The sequence below is a fragment of the Balaenoptera borealis genome (genome assembly GCF_965194805.1).
Source record: "Balaenoptera borealis genome assembly, chromosome: 11".
NCBI lineage: Eukaryota > Metazoa > Chordata > Mammalia > Artiodactyla > Balaenopteridae > Balaenoptera > Balaenoptera borealis.
This window is the reverse complement of record NC_138868.1, coordinates 12,497,034-12,518,720: the sequence shown is the minus strand read 5'-3', so window position 1 is coordinate 12,518,720 and position 21,687 is coordinate 12,497,034. Positions and strand designations below refer to the sequence as shown.

The 21,687-nt window shown below is 56.9% G+C and overlaps 1 protein-coding gene across 1 annotated transcript; it reads left to right on the top strand.

Annotated features, from left to right (window-relative positions):
• Positions 1-1,085: 1,085 nt before the first annotated feature.
• RTN4RL2 (reticulon 4 receptor like 2) lies at positions 1,086-15,681 on the top strand. Its single transcript, XM_082341219.1, has 3 exons — positions 1,086-1,138; positions 6,932-7,413; positions 14,297-15,681. The coding sequence occupies exons 1-3, from the start codon at positions 1,108-1,110 to the stop codon at positions 15,044-15,046; spliced, it is 1,263 nt and encodes a 420-aa protein (XP_082197345.1). The 5' UTR covers positions 1,086-1,107; the 3' UTR covers positions 15,047-15,681.
• Positions 15,682-21,687: the final 6,006 nt, after the last annotated feature.

The following is a 21,687-nucleotide window of genomic DNA, read 5'->3' as shown; positions in this document are numbered from 1 at the left end:
TCACGGGCGATGAGACACACGCGCACCCAAACTTGCACCCGCTTGCAGATGCATTAAGGGACATACACACACCAAGGTACACATACCCTGGCCACCCATCCCCAAGTTTGCTTGCGCCAAACTCTCACACGTTTCCCATCCGCGCAGACACGCGCGCTGGCTGACACTCAGTGGCTCATCCATTCGCACACTCACGAGCCCCTGCTTCCCCCGGCCCGTACAAAAGATAACGTGCAAGCACTCAGTCACACCTGCACAAGCGTCCTTGCGCGCGCGTGCACGCTCATATGCACTCGATCTCGCGCCCACAAACTCTTGCATATACTATTCTTATAGTCGCACACACTCAGGGCTTGGGGTCTGGGAACGGAAGGGACAGTGGAATCTTGGAGCTCTCCCAGAGGACAGGAACATTGGAGGCCTGGGCAAAGGTGCCTGGGGCCCGGCAAGGAGGAGGATGTGACCCAGGAGCCCAGCTCCTCCCAGAAAGTTGGGAGGGGGGAACTGGGCAAGTCCACGGGGTTCCCTTACACTACCGCACCCCCCCCCCCCAGGAAGGGATTTCTCTAGAAGCGTGGCGCCGTGACGGCGATCGAACACAGTCCTCCGGATCCCCCAAGAAAGAGAGGGGGCCTGGCTGGAGGGGGCTGGGAAGCCGCTACCGCCTCCTAGTGGCCAGGAAAGGGTTAAGTCGGCAAGCTAGGAAGCGAGGGAGGAGCCAGCGAGTGCGTGAAGGAGGGGGGTGGCTGGGAAGAGCATCCTCGCTGTCCCCACTCTCCCTCGGCGAGCAGCCGGCGCGCACGGACCGACGGACTGACGGACACCGCGCGCTGCCTGCGCTGCTGGGGGGCGCGGGCACCGGGCATCGACGGCCGGCTCGAGCCCCGTCCCGCCGCGCCCCACCCCGTCCCGTCGGGGCCGATGGCTCCTCCCGAGGTTCGCAGCCCGGGGGGCGCAGGGTAGAGCGCCGCGGCCCGGCCACACAGCCCGGGGACTCCCGGGCCCTCCCGGAGCCCCGCGGAGTCCCCGCCGTCCGTCTGGCCGGCTCAGGGAGCGAGTGGGAGCGCCCTCCCCCCCGCCGCCCCCTCCCCCGAGCGTCGAGACAAGATGCTGCCCGGGCTCAGGAGCCTGCTGCAAGGTAGGGACCCCAGCCTGCGGGAGGGCAGAGAGCATCCTGTGGAGGCAAGCGGGGCGCCCCCTCCGCCAGGGCGCGAGGGTGGGGCAGCGGTGGGGGTGGGGGTAGCCTGGGAGGAAAAACGCTTAGCCCCGGGCCCCGCCCCCGCCCCCAGAGCTGCCGGCAGGAGCCGCGCACCCGACTCGGAGCCAGCTGGGCTGTGCGGGGAGCTCGTGACCGAGGGAGGACGCAGGGGGCAGGCGGACCGGCCCCGGGGGGTGGGGAGGGAGGCTCAGGTTCTGCTGTCCCGGCTCCACCTGCTCTGGGGGACGCTGAGGACTCGGGCCGGCTGGGGAAGCGCCGACTCAGCAACTTCTCGTGCCCCGTGCCTCAGCACTTTCCAGTCACCAGGGAGGACGAGGGATGAGGGTAGGGGGCTGTCCGGGAGGATGGGGGAGCAGAGGGAGATCCAAATGGCCCTCCCCGGTAGAACAGATGGAGGGCGCTAGAAAAGGGATAGTTCCACGAACTGAGTGACAGACAGACAAGGGTGTGGGCCAGAGATTGGGGGTGGGGTGGGGAAGGGGTAAGAAGGAAGGGGATAGGAAGGGGCCAAAGATGGAGAGAGTGGTCAGGGGAGGGAGATAGGAGGAGGAATAAAGGTTAGACGGGAAACGCTGGGAGGGAAGTGAGACCCTGGTGAGGACAGAGGAAGAGGGAAAGAGAGGGGAGACCAGATTAGGGGAGGGATGGGGAGAAGACTAGGGCCAGGGACCCAGAACCTGGAGGTGGGAGAAATAGGAAAGAGAATGAGGTCTGGGACCCTAGGGATGGGGAAGGAACGGGGAGTGAGAAGATCAGAAAGCCAGAAACCAGAGGAGGATGGGGATGGTGGACAGAGATGGGGTGTCAGGAACAGGGGAAGAGGATTGGGACGAGCTCTAGGGCTGGGGATGGGAAACCAGAGACAGGAGAGGGGCTGGGGTTGATCAGGATGGGGATGGGGGCTGGAAAGGGAGGAAAGGACGAAGGAAGAGAAAGGGGGGAGAGAGAGAGAGAGAGAGAGAGAGAGAGAGACCAGGGGGGGCAGCCTAGGGATGAGACAAAGAGACTTCTGGTAACCACTTCCACGTGGGAAGCCCTCCATTTCCAAAGCGCCTGCCTGTCACTTCCCTTCTCTCAGGGAGTGGCCAGTGGGCCAGACCCTGGGCTCTGAGCTCAGGGCCTTGGGGGCGGCTGTGAGGGGGAGAGGAGGAAGACATTCAAGCGGAGTGGCAGCCTCCGAGGGTGGGCACCCCGGCTGGCTCAGTGCTGCCATTTATATCTCCGGGCCCCGTCGTGGGATCCTGCCGCCGCCGCCACGGTGGCTGCTTATTTTGGGGTGTTACATTCTGGCAGAGTGAGAAGCTGTTTGCAGCAGCTCTAAACCTCCATCACCCGCGTCAGTGCCTCCCCAGGCCCCTGCGTCACTGGCATCATCACCACCTCCGTTCTGTTCCCCGGCTCCCACCTCCTCAAGCCCCTGCCACCTCAGCATCTGCCCGGCAGGCCCAGCCCTTTTGGGTGTGGAGCTGTTGCTTCTTGTCTGGGACCCTGTGCCCCTCCTTCAGAACCAGAGGCCTTGCCTCCCTTTCCAGGGAGCACTTGTCCTGGGGCCACTCTGCCCTGAGGGTTGGCACCCTGTTTCCTGCCTCTACACTGGGTCCATCTGCTTCCTTCTCAAGTTTCTTCTTTCACAGGGATCTCTGGACTTAATGGTGGCTCCCGGGCTGAGAACTTTGTTTGTGAGCCTTGGTGCTCCAGGATGACAGCCCAGAGTCCTTGACAGTGGGCCCTCAGTGAATGGATACTTTTTGGCTCTGGGCACCTCAGTCTTCTGGGATCAATACCATGTTCTGACCTCTCTCCGTTCCCTCCCCTGGTCAGTTCTGGCCACATCTTCTGGACACTGGTCATCTCTTCCTGACTCCCAGGTGGGCCGTCCCCTAGAACAACCACAGCCTGGAGCCCAGGAGGGGAAAGTTGGAGAGAACCTGGGTCCTTTACCTTGCCTTGAGCCTGAATAGCCAAACAGACCCGGTGTCATTGCTGGCCCAGCCCTGTGCACCTGGGTGCAATTTCTGTCCTCCCTTTACCCCGAGCGCAGTCACTCTCACACTCAGGGGTGGTGTCTGTGGACGACGTGGGGTCTCCCAAAGAAAGGTCAGAGAGAGTCCCTCTTGACATGGACTTGTCCAGTCTGGCTTCCACCTTGTACCAGCTGCATGCCCTGAGGCAACTCACTTCCTGTCTGTGAGCCTCCCTCCCCTCATCTGCAAATTGGGAGCCATAATATCGATCTCACCTATGTTACGCTGTATTCTGTGCATAAAGACGTGTACAAATACAGTGGCTGGCACACAGTAGGTGTTTCATAACAGATGTTTCTGCCCATCCTTGCTCTATGCTCCCCTGCAACTCTAGCCATCACCTGCTGACTTGAGAAAAAAAAAAAAAAAAGAGGATGGATGGAATGAGCAGAGAGGGTGGGGAGGCTGTTAGAATAGGCCCAGATAGTAGTGGGGGCATAAAATGAAGCCTTCGAGAAAGATAACCGAAGGTGGATTGACAGAGGTTCGGTCAGGCCTGGGCTGCTCCCTCAGAAGTGAGCTCTTCCCCTCTCCCGTCCTCAGTGGTGTGGCCTGTGAAATAAGGGGTTTGCTCTTGATGGCCGATGAGGTGTCCCCCACCTTCCTGCTCTGACGCTCTGTGCATCTTGCCCCCGTCTTTGCCAGGGATTCACAAAATGGGGCCGGGAGTGGAACTGTGGTCCTCGGGGAGAGAGGGAAGACCCAGGCCTGGAGGGAAGGAGTGATGGTGAAGAGCCGGGAGAAGCAGGGGGTGGGGAGGCGATGGTGATGGGAAGGAAAAGGGCACACGCTGGGCAGGGGCTGAGGGCGGAGGAGGGAGAGAGAGGCACAGCTCACCAGGCCCTGCTGCCTCTGCCCAGGAGCACTCCAGCCAGGCCTGGGGGCAGAGCAATCTAGAGCCCCACCTGCCCCTCCTCCTCGCTTCCAGTGAGAGCCGCAGCCTGAATTATGGATGAGGCTCCTTGGGTTACAGCTGCTTTGCACGGCAGCAGCAACGAGGACCAGAAATGGCAACAGAGTCACTGTTACGCAGCAGCTGTCACGGAGGGGCCCCCTGCTCAGGGCCCCCCCTCAAAGAGCCCGCAGGGAGCACCATCTTGGCCTTGGGGAGGTGGGCCATGATGGGGGGAGATATGGGGGCAAGAGGGAGGGGATGTGGGGAAATAAGAGAGAAGCCCCCTAATGAGGGCAAGCAGGGGGCCAGGGAATTGTGGGCTAGAGGAATGCCAGCCCCTGCTGAGCTCGGCCTCCAGGCTGGAAGAGACCCTGGTGCCAGGGGACTGGCTCCGGACTCTGGAGCACTCTGGGATCACGTGTCCTTCCCTCTCCCTCTCCTGGGTTAACAGTTGGCCCTAGAGGCTGAGGAAAGAGCTCCATAATCCTTGGAGGGCTGGCGGCCTTCTGAATGAACACCCTGTGAGCTTGTGGATAAGGGGTGGGATTAAGGGATCAGAGAGGGATTTGGCTTTCTCTGGTGTCAAGTCCTTGGGGAAACGAGCTCAGAGGGTGACTCCACCAGGAAGGGAAGTGCTCTGGCCGGTCATCAGAAGGCTCCTTTCTAGTCCTTGCCCTGCCAATCACGTTGCTGTGTGACCTTGGGCAAGTCACTTTCCCTCTCTGAGGCCCAGCCATCACCTCAGTAGAACCAGAGCTTGAACCAGATGAACCTGGAGGATTTTCCACCTCCAAGATCTCCTGTTCTAAGCCTCAAACCTCAGCCCTCCTGAAACCCACCCAGGGCTCCCTACCGGGCCCCCGCACCCCACCCCTGCCTGGTTGGGTTGAGGGGTGAGAGACATGCTCTTTCACCCAATGTGGCTCTGAAAAACTCGGGAGGAGAAAGTAATCGTGAAACGCCGCACGGGGGAGGGGTGAGAAGGGCCGAGAAACGCGGAGGTGGTGTGAACGAAGGGAACAGCAGCCGCTGTGTCACCGAGTATTACATCACACCCAGCCTACACACGCACGGGGCCCGGCACTCACACACACGCGGAGGACCACCGGCACACGCTTGCGCGCAGCGGTGCGGGGAGGGGCCGGGACGCTCGCCGTGGGCCGGGTGGCAGTGGCGCCGGGGTCCCCCACCCTGCGCCTTTGCGCTCCTCCACGGGAGGAGGCACAGCCCAGTTTCCGTGATGTCCGCGCCACACGCGGGGCCTGTCGTTGTCATGTGCCCACCCCGGGTTCCGCAGCACTTCACGTAGAGGGCACCCGGCTCCCACGCGCATTCACACACAGCAACCTCTGACGCCAGGCGTCAGTGAAAGGCACGGACCCCTCAGGCTCTACCCTGAGGACCTAGGATCTCAGGTCCTTGGGTCCAAGGGCAAAGGTCTTCCTCTGCCTTCGCAGGCGGTAGCACACTGTTTGGAGCTACCATGTCATTCTCTGGGCACTCATTCCATGTGTGCCCAGAGAATGACTGCCTGGCTTTTGGAGTGCAAAACCTGCCAGATGAAAATCCCGAGACTCATCCGGAAGTCATGATAAAGGGTAGAGGTCAAGCCAGTTCCAGCCCAGAACTTGCATCAGCTGCCGTGAGGGTCAGAAGGCCAGGGGACAGGGATGGATGAGGGGCCCCAGAGCCCCTGCTATAGCTCAGGGATACGGAGGCATCGACACGACTCTTTAGCCCCCAGGCCCTTGGGTCTCCCTGGGCCTGCCTCTCCATCTGTATCATAAGAAGGCTGGATCATAGCAAACCTTCAAAAGTTACTTTGAAAAAAAATTATTGTTATTTTTTGGCCGCACCAAGTGGGATCAAAGTTCCCCAGGGATCGAACCAGTGCCCCCTGCAGTGGAAGCGCAGAGTCTTAACCACTGGACCGCCAAGGAAGTCCTGAAAAAGAATTTTTAAGTGACTTTGAATGAGAAGAGCCTGGGGTGTAAAATGCAGATTCCTGGGCTATTCCCCCAGGGATGCTGATTCTGCACAGGCAGGGCCCAGGAAGCAGCATTCTTTCCAGGACCCTCTGATGATTCTGTTGCAGGTGGCTGGAGACCCCCTGTCCCTTGGTCCCTAAGATCCCTTCCAGTGTGGAGAGATGAGGGAGGAGGGCTGTGGTCACCAGTGGGCCAGCAAGACCAGACCCCAGAGGCAGCCAGAGGGCCATTTTACATGGGCCTTAGTTTCACAGAGGGTCTCAATTTAGTTCCACCTGTTCTCAAATGGAGTCAGTTTTGCTCCCCAGGTGGTATGTGGCGACGTCTGGAAACATTTCGGTTATCATCGGTTATCAGAACGGCAGGGGGAGGGGTGTTACACATCTAATGGGTAGAGGACAGGGGTGAGGCCAAACGCCCTGTACAGGACATCGTCGTATAGGACCGCCTCCAGCAAAGCACTGTCCAGCCCAAGTCTCAAGACCAAAGTCATGGTCAAACCTACCAGAGTGAAAACAGGAATGAAAGCAGACGATCACTCATCAAACAACTTTCAACCTATCACAGTGCTTCCTACAATGTCCTCTTGGCATTTCTTTATTCTCTAATATACCAGGAGCCTCCCAAAGCGGAAGTGGCCAGGGCCTCTCGCGACTCTGAGGCTGCACCCAGAACCCCCGACCCAGGCTAGAAACGCAAGGCTCTCTGCAAGGGTCGCGTTAGGGGGTGGGTGGGCCGGGCCCCTGGCTGGCACTCCCACGCTCGCAGCCCGCCCAGAGAGCTCTCCCCCGCGCCCTCCCCGCAGGTCCCGCCCCGGCCTGCCTCCTGCTGATGCTCCTGGCCCTGCCCCCAGCCGCCCCCAGCTGCCCCATGCTCTGTACCTGCTACTCGTCCCCGCCCACCGTGAGCTGCCAGGCCAACAACTTCTCGTCGGTGCCGCTGTCCCTGCCGCCCAGCACGCAGCGCCTCTTCCTGCAGAACAACCTCATCCGCACGCTGCGGCCCGGCACCTTCGGGCCTAACCTGCTCACTCTGTGGCTCTTCTCCAACAACCTCTCCGCCATCTATCCGGGCACCTTCCGCCACCTGCAGGCGCTCGAGGAGCTGGACCTCGGCGACAACCGGCACCTGCGCTCTCTGGAGCCCGACACCTTCCAGGGCCTGGAGCGGCTGCAGTCGCTGCATCTGTACCGCTGTCAGCTCAGCACCCTGCCGGGCAACATCTTCCGCGGCCTGGTCAGCCTGCAGTACCTCTACCTCCAGGAAAACAGCCTGCTCCACCTACAGGTGAGCCGGCCCCAGCCCGGCGCGCGCGCGCGCGCGCACACATAGTCCTCTTCTGCTCCCCTCTCTCCCCGGGGCCTCTCGGCCCCTCTGTCCCTGCTCACCCTTCCCGACTCTGTCTCAGCACCTCTCTATTTCTCTGTCCCTTTTCTAGGTTTCTGTCCCTCCCACTTCCTCCAGGGGCTTTTCTTTATTTTGTCTCCTCCGTCCATCTTTCTCTGTCACTAACACCCCACCCCCCATCTGACTGCGTCTGCCTCTGTCTCTCCCTTTCTGTCCCTCTCTGTCTCGCTCACTAACTTGCCTCCCCCATCTGTCTCCCTCTGCCTCTTCTGTCTGCCTCCCTTCACACGCCCACTCCACACACACACCCCCATGTCTGTCTGGGTGTATGTGTGTGTCTCTTTCTGTGATCTCTCCTTTCCCCCTTGTTTGCCTTCAGGGGACTCTGCCTTTCCCCAGGCACCCCAGCCCAGAGGGCTTCGTGGTGGCTTCTCTCACCCACCCCCATGCCCTCTCGCAATATGGGGAGGTGGGCAAGAGGGCAGAGCCACTGCAACTGGTATCCCATAGAAGGTTCCACCTCACTGGATCGTGGGACAAGGGAGAACCCTACCCTTTCTAGATTCCGTCCCCCAAACCTATCCCCCAAATCTGTTGTCTCAGTGCAACCGGTGAAGGAAAAAAAGCGTAACGAGCTGTTAAGCAGCTGGAAAATGGATGCTCTGAAAACGGAAGGAATAACAGTAATTGCTATTTATTGTTATTATTATTGATCTAAATATTGTTTATTGTTGTCGTTATGCTGACTGTTTGACAGTCAAATCCTCCCATTCTATTTCCCCAGGAAGCAATAACACACCCTCCAAGCCACTCTGGGAGAAAATTCTCCCTCAGCTACACAACCTCTGGATATCCAAACTCTCCCCTCTCCCTACACCAACCTGGAAGGCACTTCCTCCTCCCCATCCCAGGTTGAGGCCTAACTGGTGGATTTGATGCTGATAATTATAACAACAGCAATAGCAATAATAATTTAACATTTATTGAGCACCCAGAATGTGCTTGGTGCTGAGAAAAGGGCAGCGAACAAAACAGATGAAACTCCTGCCTTCGCAGAGAGCATTCTAGTGGCGGGGAGAGACAAGAAGTAAAATGTACAGTATGTTGGGAAAATATGTTGTGTGTTATTATTATTGCATAAGTAATGATAATAATAGCCCACTAGCACTTAGCAGGCACACTGTGCATCAGGCGCTGTGCTAAGGACTTTATACGGGTATCAACTCTGCCATTTACAGGTGTGTGGCATTTTTTAACCTCCCTGAGCCTCAGTTTTTCCATCTGTAAAATGGGAGTAGCCATAGCACCCATCTTCTAGGGATTTTATAAGTGTTAAGTGCATGAATAATTTGTAAAGCACTTGGAACAGCGTTTGGCATACAGTGGGCACGCTATAAATGCTTGTTAAGATACTATTTTAAAAAGAGAAACAAGCCTCATTTAACACTGGTCTCAGTGAAATGGCCCATCTTGGACCCTATCCGGAAGATATGGGTCAACTTCCAGGATTATACTGAGACCATGGGTGGGTCCCAGAACACTCCCTCCTTTTTCTTCTTCCTAACTTTGCACCTCATGGTTTCCAAAGTGCGCTCAGTCACCTCATCTCATTTCTACAGCCCTGTCGGGAGACTGTTTATACTCCCTTACAGATGAGGAAGCTGAGACCAAGGGTCCCAAAGTCTCTTAAATCATTGTCCATGTGCCTGGGGGCTTAACGTGTTCTCAGTATCACGTCAAACCTCACAACAGGCTGGCAGTAGGGACGGTTAGGGGCAGTAGGGACAAAAAATGAAGTTTCTGAGGCCACACAACCAGGAAGAGCTGGTGGCACTTGAGCCTTCATAGTCTGATGACACTTCAGGCCATTTTTATCATTCAGAACTCTCCACTGGGCGCTGACCAGGTGCAGGGGGAATGGTACTCAGAAGGACAGCAGAGCAGGCTTATTTTTGAAAGCACATGCTTTGTTTTGTTTTGGTTTTGGCTGCACTGCGCAGCATGTGGGATCTTAGTTCCCTGACCGGGGATCAAACACACGCCCCCTGCAGTGGAGCTCGGAGTCTTAACCTCTGCACCACCAGGGAGGTCCCTGAAAGCACATGCTTTGGAGTCTGCCAGACCTAAGTTCAAATCCTGGCTCCTATACGACGTTGGACAAATTACTCATTACAAATTACTCTCTCCATTGCCATTTGCTCATCTGTAAAATGGCAATCATGATAGTAATTAACAATAATACTTACCTAAGAAGTTTTGTAAGGATTAAAATTTCGCACAGGGCCACATCAATATATGGGTGCTGTCATTATCATTATTGTTAATTATTACTAGTAGTGCAACAACCGCTACTACTGAGATCCTGACCTCCTTATCAACATATATTAGTTGTGCAGATTAGGAATCTGGGGTCAGCAGGCCTGAGTTTGAATCCCTGCTCTGCTATTTTCTGACTTATTTAACTTTAGACAAGTTGCTGCCCCCTCTGAACCTCAGTTTTCTTATCTTTAAGATGGGAATAATAAAAATAATACCTTCCATAAAGAATGGCTGTAAAGAGTAAATGAGTTCATATATATAAAGCACATAGTTAAGTGCTGAATAAATTTTGTCGTCATGACCTGATCCTCCATCACAAATGGCAGCCAGGGCCTGGGGTCAGGGAAGACCTGGGCAAGGGAGACCTTGAGTGGACACTGGGGTCTTCTGAAATGGGAAGTGTTCTGCACACACCTGGCATGAATGGTAGGGGGCATCATGGGAAGGAAACATCTTCACACCTGGCCCTATATAGAAGAGAAAGAAACAGACAGCCTCTGCCTGTGAACTGCCTGGAGAAACTAGGCTGGGAGATGCCACAGGCAGGCGAGGAAGCATGCAGGCTGGGCTGAGATCTGCAGAGTGCAGGTGTGACCCAAGATGGCACCGGGCCTGCCCCGAGAGGGGAGATCTGGAGGAGGCAAGAGGACCACAGCTTTTCAGGATGAGGAAGGTGGAAATGGGAATGGGGTAGAGTGGAGGTTCTCACAGACTGTCTGCTGTAGGCCAGGCACTGTGCCAGGTGCGTTCATCACAGATACTTACTGAGCATCTACTATATGCCAGGCAGTGTTCTGGGTGCCAGGGATTCAGAAGTGAACAAAAACAGTGTCCCTGCTCTCCTGGAGCATATTTCCTACTGGAGTGGAACCAGATGATAGAGGCACCTGTCTCTCTTTTAACTGTTAGAGCAGCCTGCATGGCGTAAAAGAGCAGTCTTTACGTTCAGGCAGATCTGATTTGCTCTGTGGCTTTGGGCAAGTTACTTAACCACTCTGAGCCTCAGTGGACCCATCTGTGAAATGGAGAAAATGACCTGTAACTCAGGGGCTCGTTGTGAGGATTAAAGGAGATGCTACTCGAAAGGGGTTTAGTGCGTCCAGTCCAGAGTAAGCATCGTTTCCCCCATTCAATGGCTGAGGACCCTGAGGCTCGGAGAAGTTAAGTCACCCATCCAAGGTCACCCAGCTTGTAAAGGGCACAGCCTAGAATTAGCCCAGGTCTGTCTGGCTCCGAAGCGCAACTGTTCAGAGCTCTGTCTCCAGAGTTCACGTCTGCCTTCCACTACATATTGGCTCTTGAACTCTAGGCCAGTCACTTGCCTTCTCTGAGCCTCCCTCTCCTAATCTCTGAAAGGGGGAGAATAATACTATCTGCTTCACAGGACTTCCCTGGCGGTCCAGTGGTTAAGACTCCACGCTCCCAATGCAGGGGACATGGGTTCGATCCCTGGTCAGGGACTAAGATCCCACATGCCACATGGCGCAGCCAAAAAAAAAAAAATTATCTGCTTCATGGGGCTCTGATGATTCGGTTACTACATGGGATCTGTGTAGCACAGAGCCTGGCACACGGTAAGCGCTCGGTTAGTCAGCTGCTGACGCAAACAATGGCGATGATACCCAGCGTAGATCAGTGAGCACTGTGAGTAGGGGTGCCTGGCACGGAGCAGACACTCCTCAATACAGCTTTCTTGAATGAACAAGGTACATTCCGGGACTCACTTGCTCATTAATATCAGATGAGGATGGATCTTAATGATCAACGATCTCAAGTCCCTTGTTTCACAGATGGAAAAAAAACCTGAGGCTCAGAGAGGTGCCCGGAGCTGCCCAAGGTCACACAGCCCAGCAGCTGATTTGATCGGTGCCAGAGACTGGAGCTGGGAGGTTGGAGGGAGGCAAGGTTAAGAACAGGATGCTGTCCAGGGAAGGGGGCAGGGGTGCTGCGTTGAGGTTCCAAATGGATTCAGAGAGCTGTGAACCGGCCACGGGGAGGTGAGGGAAATGTGGTTTTCAAAATGGAAGAGGATGACTTTAACAGACACTCTCTGCCCAGAGGGAGGGCGTGATAGGGAGCGTGGTGGGGGAGGGGGAGGGCTGTGAAGGTCAAGAGCTTATTAATGCACAGAGAACCATTTTAGAGGAAGGACCGGATCTGAGAGCTGCAGCCTAGGAAGTGACAAGAGGATCTGGCAACAGCTTGGATGGGGGTTGGGGGAATGGACCCCCAGGCTGAGGCTCAGAGCAGGAGGGGCAGGACTTCTGCCAGGGGAGGGAGAAGGAGATTGGAATCGAGGAATCCTGTAGCCCAAAAACTGGGGCTGTAGGTCAAAGGTGCCTGAATTCCCTAGCATCTCTGAACTTCTGGTCTTCCCTTCCTGACTTCTGGAAGTCCCCAAAGTGCCAATGACCTCTGCTCCCTCTATACCCCACCCCACCCCGTATTTATCCTTTGACCAGGTATCTCTGGGTGTGTCCTACTCTTGCGGACACTCCATTAAAAAGAGAAACCCTAATTAGGTGTTTGAGTGGAAGGGATTCAGCCCACTCCCTGGGGGGGGGGGGGGGCAAGAAGAAAAGGACAAGGACCCAGGCCTCGCTGGGCCAGGCTGAGGCCACGGACGTGCAGGGAGCCCTCCGCTGGAGACCTGAGCTGGGCATGGGGCCGTGGCAGCAGGAGGTGGAGAAAACTGGTGTCACAGGCAGCCGAGAAGGTTGAGGGGGACGGATCTCAATGTGGCCAAGAGGAAGGTTCTTGGCAGGCTCAGTTCCTGTAGCAGAGAGGGCGGAAGCCAGATGGGAGGGGGCGAGAAAATGCAGGAGCACAGGAAGGCGGAGGCTGTGAGTGTGGGCTGGGAGTCAACGCCCTCCCCCCACCTGAGAGCCTGAGACCAGGCTCCTGGGTGAGGTGGGGGGATCATCTCCCCAGGCAGGGAAGGGTGGGAGAGGCACCGCCAGGAAACAGGAATCCAGGGTGAGCTGGCTTGAGCACAGAGGATACCCCTGTCCACCAGAACCAGACCCCCTGGGTCTGCTGACCACAATGATGTCCTCCACAAGAGGGGAGGACCTCAGCACTGGGGCTCTGGTCCCCTCTCTGGCAAGCCCTTCATCTCTCTGGGTCTCAGTGCTCTCCTCTGCAAAAAAGTAGGCTAGGCTGGTGCAACCAGAAGCGCTAACTCCCAAATCTGGTTGATCATCACCAATACCTTGGTGAACCGGTTAAAATGCAGCGCCAGCCCCCTGCTCTCTCCCCTCCATGGAGCATACCCACTCCTCCACTCCCCTGAACCACAGTTCAAGGTCCTTCCAGCACTAATATGGTCTGATTCAGAGACTCCCCAGCCTTGGGCAGGTGGGACAGCCCCTCTAAGGGGACAGTGAAGCAGGGCATGGGACAGCAGGCTTCCTTCCCCTCCCCTGCTGCCTCTGTGGGGTGGAGCTGATATGGTCCCCTTAATGTCCCAGCCCAGCAGCAGAACTTTGGGGTCCCAGGAAGCTCCTCTATTAGAGGAAAATGGATGGGACCTAATTCTAACTAAGACACTTATTGTCATAATAATCACCATCTATTGATGGTGGTCTGTGTGCCCACCGGGTACGGCATCCTTACAAGACCTCATCTAACCCTCCCTCAGCCTGCTGAAAGAGGTGTTCTCTGAGTTACACACACTGAGGCTAAATAACTTGCCCAAAGTAACGCAGCTGGGAAGAGGGCAAGCTGGATTTGAGCCGGGACTCTGCTGACCCCTGAGCCTGTGGGCTTCATCACTGGACCGAATCCCAATGTGCCAGGCCCTGTGCCCGACACTTCACCCATCTGATAGGTATGGGGATTGTCTTCTTAAATCCTCAAAACAAACCCAGGGGGAGGTACACTCACCTCCATTTTAAAGATGAGGAAACAGATTGCTGGCTTGGCCAAGTTCACAATAATGGCTAACTCATAGAATGCCCACCACATGTATTAATACACGTTGTTTCATTTAATCTCCACATGTTACAGATGAAGAAACTGAGTCATAAGGATACTGAGTGACTTGCTCGAGTGTCAGTTAATAAGGCCAGGATTTGAAAGTCAGGGAGTCTGGAAGTCTGCATACTTAGCCGAATCAGAGGTTCTCATCCTCCAAGTGCGGTCCTCCCACCAGCGGCATCAGTACCACCTGGGAACGTGTAAAGACGTGCAGAATCTCACCCCCACTCCCGCTCCAAGACCTGCTGAATCAGAAACCCTGCTGGCGGGGCTCAGGGATCTGCAGGGGATTCTGATGCACCCCCAAAGTTTTAAGAACTCTATTGCGTTTCTCACATTAACCTCTAAATAGGTTAGAGGAGGCAGGATTAGAACCCAGGACTCTATGAGTCAGAAGGTCAATCCCCTTCTCTTCTACCACAATGCTCCCCTTCTTTCCCAGATTTCTTCGGTACCTGTCTCAGAACCACTCACCACTCTTCTTCTCTCCCCTTTCCCCCCCGCGCCCCCACCCCCACCCCGCCAGGATGACCTGTTCGCGGACCTGGCCAACCTGAGCCACCTCTTCCTCCACGGGAACCGCCTGCGGCTGCTCACGGAGCACGTGTTCCGCGGCCTGGGCAGTCTGGACCGGCTGCTGCTGCACGGGAACCGGCTGCAGGGCGTGCACCGCGCGGCCTTCCGCGGCCTCAGCCGCCTCACCATCCTCTACCTGTTCAACAACAGCCTGGCCTCGCTGCCGGGCGAGGCGCTCGCCGACCTGCCGGCGCTGGAGTTCCTGCGGCTCAACGCCAACCCCTGGGCGTGCGACTGCCGCGCGCGGCCGCTCTGGGCCTGGTTCCAGCGCGCGCGCGTGTCCAGCTCCGACGTGACCTGCGCCACCCCCCCGGAGCGCCAGGGCCGCGACCTGCGCGCCCTCCGCGAGGCCGACTTCCAGGCCTGCCCGCCCGCCGTGCCCACGCGGCCCGGCAGCCGCGCCCGCGGCAACAGCTCGTCCAACCACCTGTACGGGGTGGCCGAGGCCGGGGCGCCCCCCGCCGACCCCTCCACCCTCTACCGAGACCTGCCAGCCGAAGACCCGCGGGGGCGCCAGGGCGGGGACGCACCCACCGAGGACGACTACTGGGAGGGCTACGGGGGCGAGGACCAGCGGGGCGAGCAGACGTGCCCCGGCGCTGCCTGCCAGGCGACCCCGGACTCCCGCGGCCCCGCGCTCTCGGCCGGGCTCCGCACCCCTCTGCTTTGCCTCTTGCTCCTGGTCCCCCACCACCTCTGACTGCGGTGCTGAGACTGAAGAGGCCGGTGTGTCTCGCTCCCCCTCGTCCCTCATCCCCCATCCCCAGCTGCGGCTCTGGCCCAGTCCCCGCCCTCTGGCCCTGCGGCCTTGCTGCCTTCTTTCCCCTCCCAGCTCCTCTCTTCCTCTGGGACCAGGCCACCTCTCCCTGCCTCCCAGGCTGCTGGCTTATGGCAGCCCCAGGAGGACACATCTGGTGGCTCAGCCCTGTTCTCCCCAACTCTGGCCATTAACCCGTTCCCATCCCAAGGCTGGGGTGGGCACCCCAGGCAGCCGCTGACCCCTTCTCCCAGTGCCCACAGTGGACTCGGGACGGGCTTTGTCTGCAGAGCGTCTTCCACCAGCAGAGCCTTTGGAAGCTCCCGGGAAGGGAGCCCTGCCCAGGAGCCCTTTGGAGGGATGCTTCAGTCGGGGCCAGGCCAACCCTAGGCCCCTGCTTATCCTAGCACCCCTCAACCTCCCGACGCTGGAGAAATACTTTTCTCCTATGTCTACCTTGGACACTTTTTAGGGTGCCTGGAGAGAACTTTCCTCTCCACCGTGGCCCCTGTGTGGTGAAGATCAACAGAAGTTGTTTGGGAAAAAAAAAAAATTTATTAAAAAATTCTATTATTTTATCTTCTGTAAGATTTGTTGGCTCAGGTCCTCAAAAGTGGGAGGAGGGCTTAGAACCATCAGGCTTTCAGGGCCAGGAGGGTTAGAAAAAGGGGAACCATTTCATGCTATCAAAGTACTTCTTGCTGTTTTCCCATGACAAGAAGCTGAAGCCTCAGGAACAGGGTTGTGACCCTGGAGTCCCAGGCAGGACAGGTGAAATCTGACAGCCAGGAGTGGGCGCTAATGGCACCTCACCTCATTTGTCCAGGAGAAGCAGCTACAGACGACCCTGAGTTGTCTATGCCTGAGGAGCTAAGCCTGGGGAAGGCTCTCTCTGAGGCTCTGTTCCTTCAGGGAGGGAGAGCAGTTCCCTCTTTCCCCTGCAAGGAGGAGTAACATGGACAGCCATGGTCACAGCCAGCCCAAACATGACTTTGGGTAAATCTGAAAAAGGCACCTCTTCCCCAGGGGAACCCAGCTGCATACCACAGCAAACACTAGCAAACAGAGCATAAGGCTGGATTTCAGCTCACACTTGCCCCCTCAGGTGATTGCCCTTGTGCAGTGTACAGCCTGCACAGCTGTACACAGCAACCTTGTAGACAAATGGTCTCTTTCCCTTGGGTCCTGTAAGGTAGAAGTCATCAGGGAGGAATCAGGTCAGAGAAGCAGTTCTCCAAGCAGGTTAGAGGAGAAGTCAAGGGGCTAGGGTGATCAGAGGGACACGAATCCCAAGCTGGGGTGTCTTGCTGGCTTGAGGTGTGATCAGAAGCTTCATCTTTCCAGGGTGTGGAGGAGAGGCTGGGGAAAGGGAAGAGCCCCGGCTAAGAAGGACTTGGTTGAGTCTAATCCAACAGAAGCAATTGGGGAGACATTTGATGGTTTAAATTTAGGGTTAACAAATCTAACTTGGGATCTGGGGATGGAAAGAGAGGGTACCTGGGTGCCAGGGCTCAAGGATGCTGAGATTCTGTGGCCCTGGCCAGACAAGTCAGAAGGATAGTGGGAAGAGGAGGCAGAAACGGGACAGAGTGAACATCTAAGGCCTGAAGCCGGTGGACTTTGGATAAAGATGTGGGGTTGGGGTGGGGGGATAGTGCCCCCCAAGTCTGCGGTCTCATGGGGGCCTGTGTCAGGCTGGCTTTGAGGAGGCTAATGAGGGGGACTAGGGGGCCAGCCAGGCAAGAGCTCTGAAGGAGGGATGGCTGGGGCCTGGGCAGGGGAGGAGGGAAGGAAGATGATGGTAAATCAGAAGCAGGCAGTCCAGGTCACAGAATTTTCGTTGTGAAATATTCATGGGCCTTTGGTCCAGATGCTATTTCAGAGCAGTGAAAGCAAGAGGAGTGTGTGAGCCTCAGGAAGAAGCCTACAGCAATGCCACTTTCCCCACCCCCGCCCAGACAGACCCACGGACGCCCATCACGTGCACACCCACACTCACACGCTCTCTCACACACACTAACACAGAGCGGAGCTAGAGAGCACGTGCAGGCATGCCGACACCCACGGGTCCCACAAACAGGAGGATGCACCCCCAAACACCGACGTGCGCGTGCAGCTGCTCACATGGGTCCCCGCCCATGAGATGTCACACACACAGACCCCAGCCTCTCCAAACAACCCAGCCTTATAACCCTGAGCCACACACCCTGAAATAGGAGGGACTTTCAAGGCCATGCAGTCCAACACCCACCGATGCTCCGAGGGGACAACGGAGGCCCAGAGAGGGGAAGTGATGTGTCCAAGATTTCCCAGCCCTGAAAGGAACAGAACTCATTCACCTCCTGCATCCTGAGTGTATACCCACATGCTGAGTTCTCTCTGTCTGCCTGACACCAGTGGGAGTTAACTCCTCCCTTTCTTTAATGTCCTGTCTCTACGCTCTCACCCAGTCCCCCTCGCAGCCCCCATCCAGCCCTTCCTTTCCGTTCCTCCTGCTACCTCCCTGCTTCATCTCCTCATTACCTCATGCCTAGAATATAGAAGAAAATAGCCATAACCTCCTGTCTGGTTTTCCTCCATTCACTCTCTCTCTCCCTCCCACTCAACTGGCCCCTGTTGGCCACATTCATCTGACCAAAATTTGCATTATGTCATTCTGTTACTCGGGAACTTACAATGGCTCCCTATTGCCTACAGGTTAAAGATAAAACACCTTAGCGAAGCATCAAAGATCCTTCAGAGTCTGGTCCCAACTGCCTTTCTAGCTTTTTCTCTCCTGGCCTCCTCCCAAATCTTCACTCCAGCTAGACAGATTGTATCATGCTGGCCATCAGTTACCATGTACTTGAAACCCACAAACCTACTTTGAACCCTCCCCAAAATTCCTCAATCTCCCCCAAACTAGGAGCCCTCTCCCCCTGTCCTCAGATGACAGACTCCAGAGCCCTTCCCCAAGGCCAAAACTGCATCTCCGGGACCTTATCCATGGGGTTCTTTTCCTGTCCTTCAAAGCTTCAGTAGAGGCTCAGGCTAGGGCTCCCTCATAGGAGATAGCTGCCCTCCACTGGCCACCTCGGGTATCACAGCCAGGCTGAGTTACCCTAAACTGAGAGCGAGTATCTCTGTCTGCCTGGAGAGAGGAACAGAAGGACGCCAGATGACAAGGTTTATAAGCCCTGAAACCTCTAAGGTTCTTACACTCAGAGTGGGGGGAGGGTTCTCAGCCCTGCTTTCTCAGCTGCTGGCTCCTGACTTTAGCTCCCTAATCCATGAGAGAACCCCGCTCCTGTGAAATACGGACTCGGGGGCTCCCAGGACACTGCTGAAGGGAAATTTGCCCACCAGGCTCTGAGAGGCCACCAGGCCAGGGACAGTCCAGGTGGCAGACCCAAGGTCCAGCTGGGGTCAGGTTTCTATATGAATTTTTAATGCTTCCAGCCAGACTTGTCAGATGTTCCGAAACCCGAGCATCTCCTTTCATCTCTGTACATGATGCCCTTCCCCACCCCCACTGCCCTGGAGGGTAGGGCAGGGAAGGGAGGCCTGGGTCAGCTACCCAGCAGCCTCTTGAGAAATGATTTGGGGGAAATAGAAGGGTGAATGACCTAGTTATTTTCCCACTTACTGTGTGACCTTGAGCAAGTCACTTAACCTCTCTGAACATCCCTTGTTTTGTTTTGCATGTATAACCTGGGGGCAATAGCGCCTGCCTAAATTGAGTTGTTGTGGGGACTAAGTGCAAGAGCCCGTGGAAAGGTGGCCTATATGTTTGCTGTCACCCTTATCTTTCCTCAAGCCCTGCCTCCCTCCTCCTGTTTTCTTCCAACCCCAGAGGTAGGTGCTTTGCCTCTTTCTTTTGGAGGTGGGCACTTTGGCTCTGCCCTTACTCCCTAAGATCCAAACTGCCTACCCCAAGATTCTTTGGCCTTCTTAGAAACTTCAGATGAGGTGGGGGAAGGGAAGTGAGAGAGGAAGATGGATGGAGCAGCTGAGGCCGACGGGAGGGAAGCAGGCAGCAGAGAGAGGAAGGGTAAGACCCTGCTCAGAGAGAGAACAGCCAGCTGAGACTCACTCTTTCTTTCTTCTCCTTCCTCCCCCCCTTCCTCCCTTCCTTCCCTCCTTCCTGGCACCTTCTCCATCCCCTGGTACTCTCACACCGGAAGCAGAGATGGCCATACTGAGCGGAGGTGAGGTCAGGAGCATGGAGGAGCGGTGGAGGGCTGTTGACGAAGACTTGTCCAGTCTTCCCAGCCCACCAGTTCCCTGCACAGTGTTTCTGAAACTGAAGGTCTTTTATATCTGACTTAGGTGGGAAACTGCTAAGATGCAGATTCCTGAGCCCCTGAACCAGATCTCTAAGGGAGCCCTGGAATCTGCATTTTAACGTGTAGGGGTGGGTTATGACGCTCTCTAAAGGCTGAGAAACGGCTCCTCAAAGGTGGGGTGGTCCTTGGGGGGCAGACGGGAGAAAGCGAAGGAAGAAAAGTTAGATTCCCTCCCCTCCCCCACTCTCTTGGTGGAAGTTACAGACAATACTCTTGCAAGGAGAGGGTGATGCCAGGGATGGGGGAAAAGGATGGAGACAGATGGGGGAGGGGGATGCAGTGAATGTGACACCCAATGTAAGCAGCCACAAGCGGAAACAGCCACTTGCACGTTGCCCCCACCTTCGTGGCGATCTGAGACCCTGAACTTCTGGTCCCGCGATGTGGAGACTCTGGAAGAGTCCCCTGTGTCTGGGGCGTAGGGTCAGGGAGGAGGCCTCATCTTCAGAGACCAGTGGCCCTCCCCGGAGGGTCCACGCAGCGATAAACGGATACACACCTACCCATCACTCCCCCGGCCGGAGCCCTCCTGCCCTCCCCTCGGGTCCAGCGTCCGTCAGACCTTCTTCTCCCTCCATCGGCCCTCCCCAGCCCGCGTCCCAGCTCATCTGCATAAAGCTCCAATTAACACGTTTTCCCTCAGCTATTTACGATCCCTGAACTCGCTCCCGGCTCGGGAGCCCGCTTCCCGCCGCCCCCTCGCCCCTCGGAGTGTGGCCCCATTAATCCTTGCGACCCGGGCTGCTCCCTGCGGCCTGGACCCCGCCGGCTTGGCCCGCGCCGGGAGTCTAGGGGGTGAGCGGGGCGACCCGGGGGGACGGCGGGGTCTGCCGCAGGCCAGAGGCCGGGGCTCTCCGGGGGAAAAGGCAGGCGCTTGCCCGCCCCTCTTTCTGGGAAGAGATGGGGAGGGGGGCTTCTCCTGGGAGACTCGGGGCGTCGAAATTCCTCGTTCCTCATCCTGCGGCCCCCGCACCCCTCCTCCTCCCCGCCACGTACCCTGTCCCCTCCCCAGCCATCTGTTCCACTCGGCAGCGCCGCGGCAAACACGGCTCCAGCTCGCTTCCGCCCCTGCCCAGCCCCCTCCCCAAGCTCCCCACCCCGGGAACGGGGAGTGAGGAGACACCCCTCCCCCAGGAGGCCGAGATCTCTGCCTGCGTCTCCCACCCGGTCCCACGCCCCAGCTGGGCAGGGGCAGCGTCGAGACCCCCTCCTTCAGCCTCGAGGGTCAGTGAGGCAGGGGATAACGCTTGAACGGATGTTCGGCGAAGGAGGGCAGAGCAAGCCAGGGTAGGGGCCTGGAGATCGAGACCCGGGAAAGGGCAGACTGGTGGGTAAGGGGTGTATGTGGAGGGGTGTCGGGGTTCCCTTCCTGGCTCGCCGCCGGCTCCCACCCGCCCACCCCGTCCCAGCCGCAGCCACGCAGCGCCGCCTGCTGGGCACGCCGAGCACCCGGCGCACACGCCTCGCTTCCTCTGCGCGCCCCGCTTCTGTTCATCGCTTGTGATCAACTTCCACCAGACTGTACGGAAAGTCAAGGTCCGGGACAGAGATGGTAGTGAGACCAGGGCAAGGCCTCTGGGAACCCGTCCAACCCGTTGGTGGGTGCTGTCCAGTTCTGGTTTTGTATTTTGCGAAAAGGGCACAGTGCTGCAAGCCAGGAGTCTGGGCTCAGAGCAGGCAGGTATCTGCTGTGTGACTTTGTCAAGTCTCCAGACCCCTCTGGACATCTATAAAATGGGTGGGTCAGTCTGTTTTATCAACTCCTAAAGACAGTTTAAGACAAAGGGAGGGCTTATCTGTAATACTGTCTTCCAGGGCTAAAATTTGGGGGTTCTCCAAGGTTTTTTTTTTTGGTGGGGGGGTGGATAAGGGTTTTGTGGTTACTCTCAGCCCTGAGAGGGCAGCAGAAAGTTGAGCTCATTATCTTGGAACCTCCTTTCTGCCGCTGATTGCCTTGGCAGACCTGTGGTTAGGACTCAGCAGTTAGAATGCCCAGGTTCCGAGCTCAGCTTCACCACCTACCAGCTGTGTGCCCTCGGGTCTGGTGCCTTAACCTGTCTGAGCTTTCCTCAATCTACGAAACAACCCGAAGACACCGACTTCTACAGTTAGGATGAAATGAGATACCCGTGTAGCTAGGACAGGCAGATCCTCAACAAATGTTAGTGGTCCCTCCCCGCCCCATCCCTCCATTCTGTGACTTTAAGGTTTATGTCCCAGGACAGAAAGAGATGTAGGAGTGGGATAAATAAGGTATAG

Bases quoted from the DNA above. Each gene is read 5' to 3' on its own strand.
- RTN4RL2 (XM_082341219.1), top strand. From the start codon at position 1,108: ATGCTGCCCGGGCTCAGGAGCCTGCTGCAAG. The intron at 1,139-6,931 runs GTAGGGACCCCA...CCCTCCCCGCAG, and splicing joins GCTCAGGAGCCTGCTGCAAG to GTCCCGCCCCGGCCTGCCTC. The intron at 7,414-14,296 runs GTGAGCCGGCCC...CCACCCCGCCAG, and splicing joins ACAGCCTGCTCCACCTACAG to GATGACCTGTTCGCGGACCT.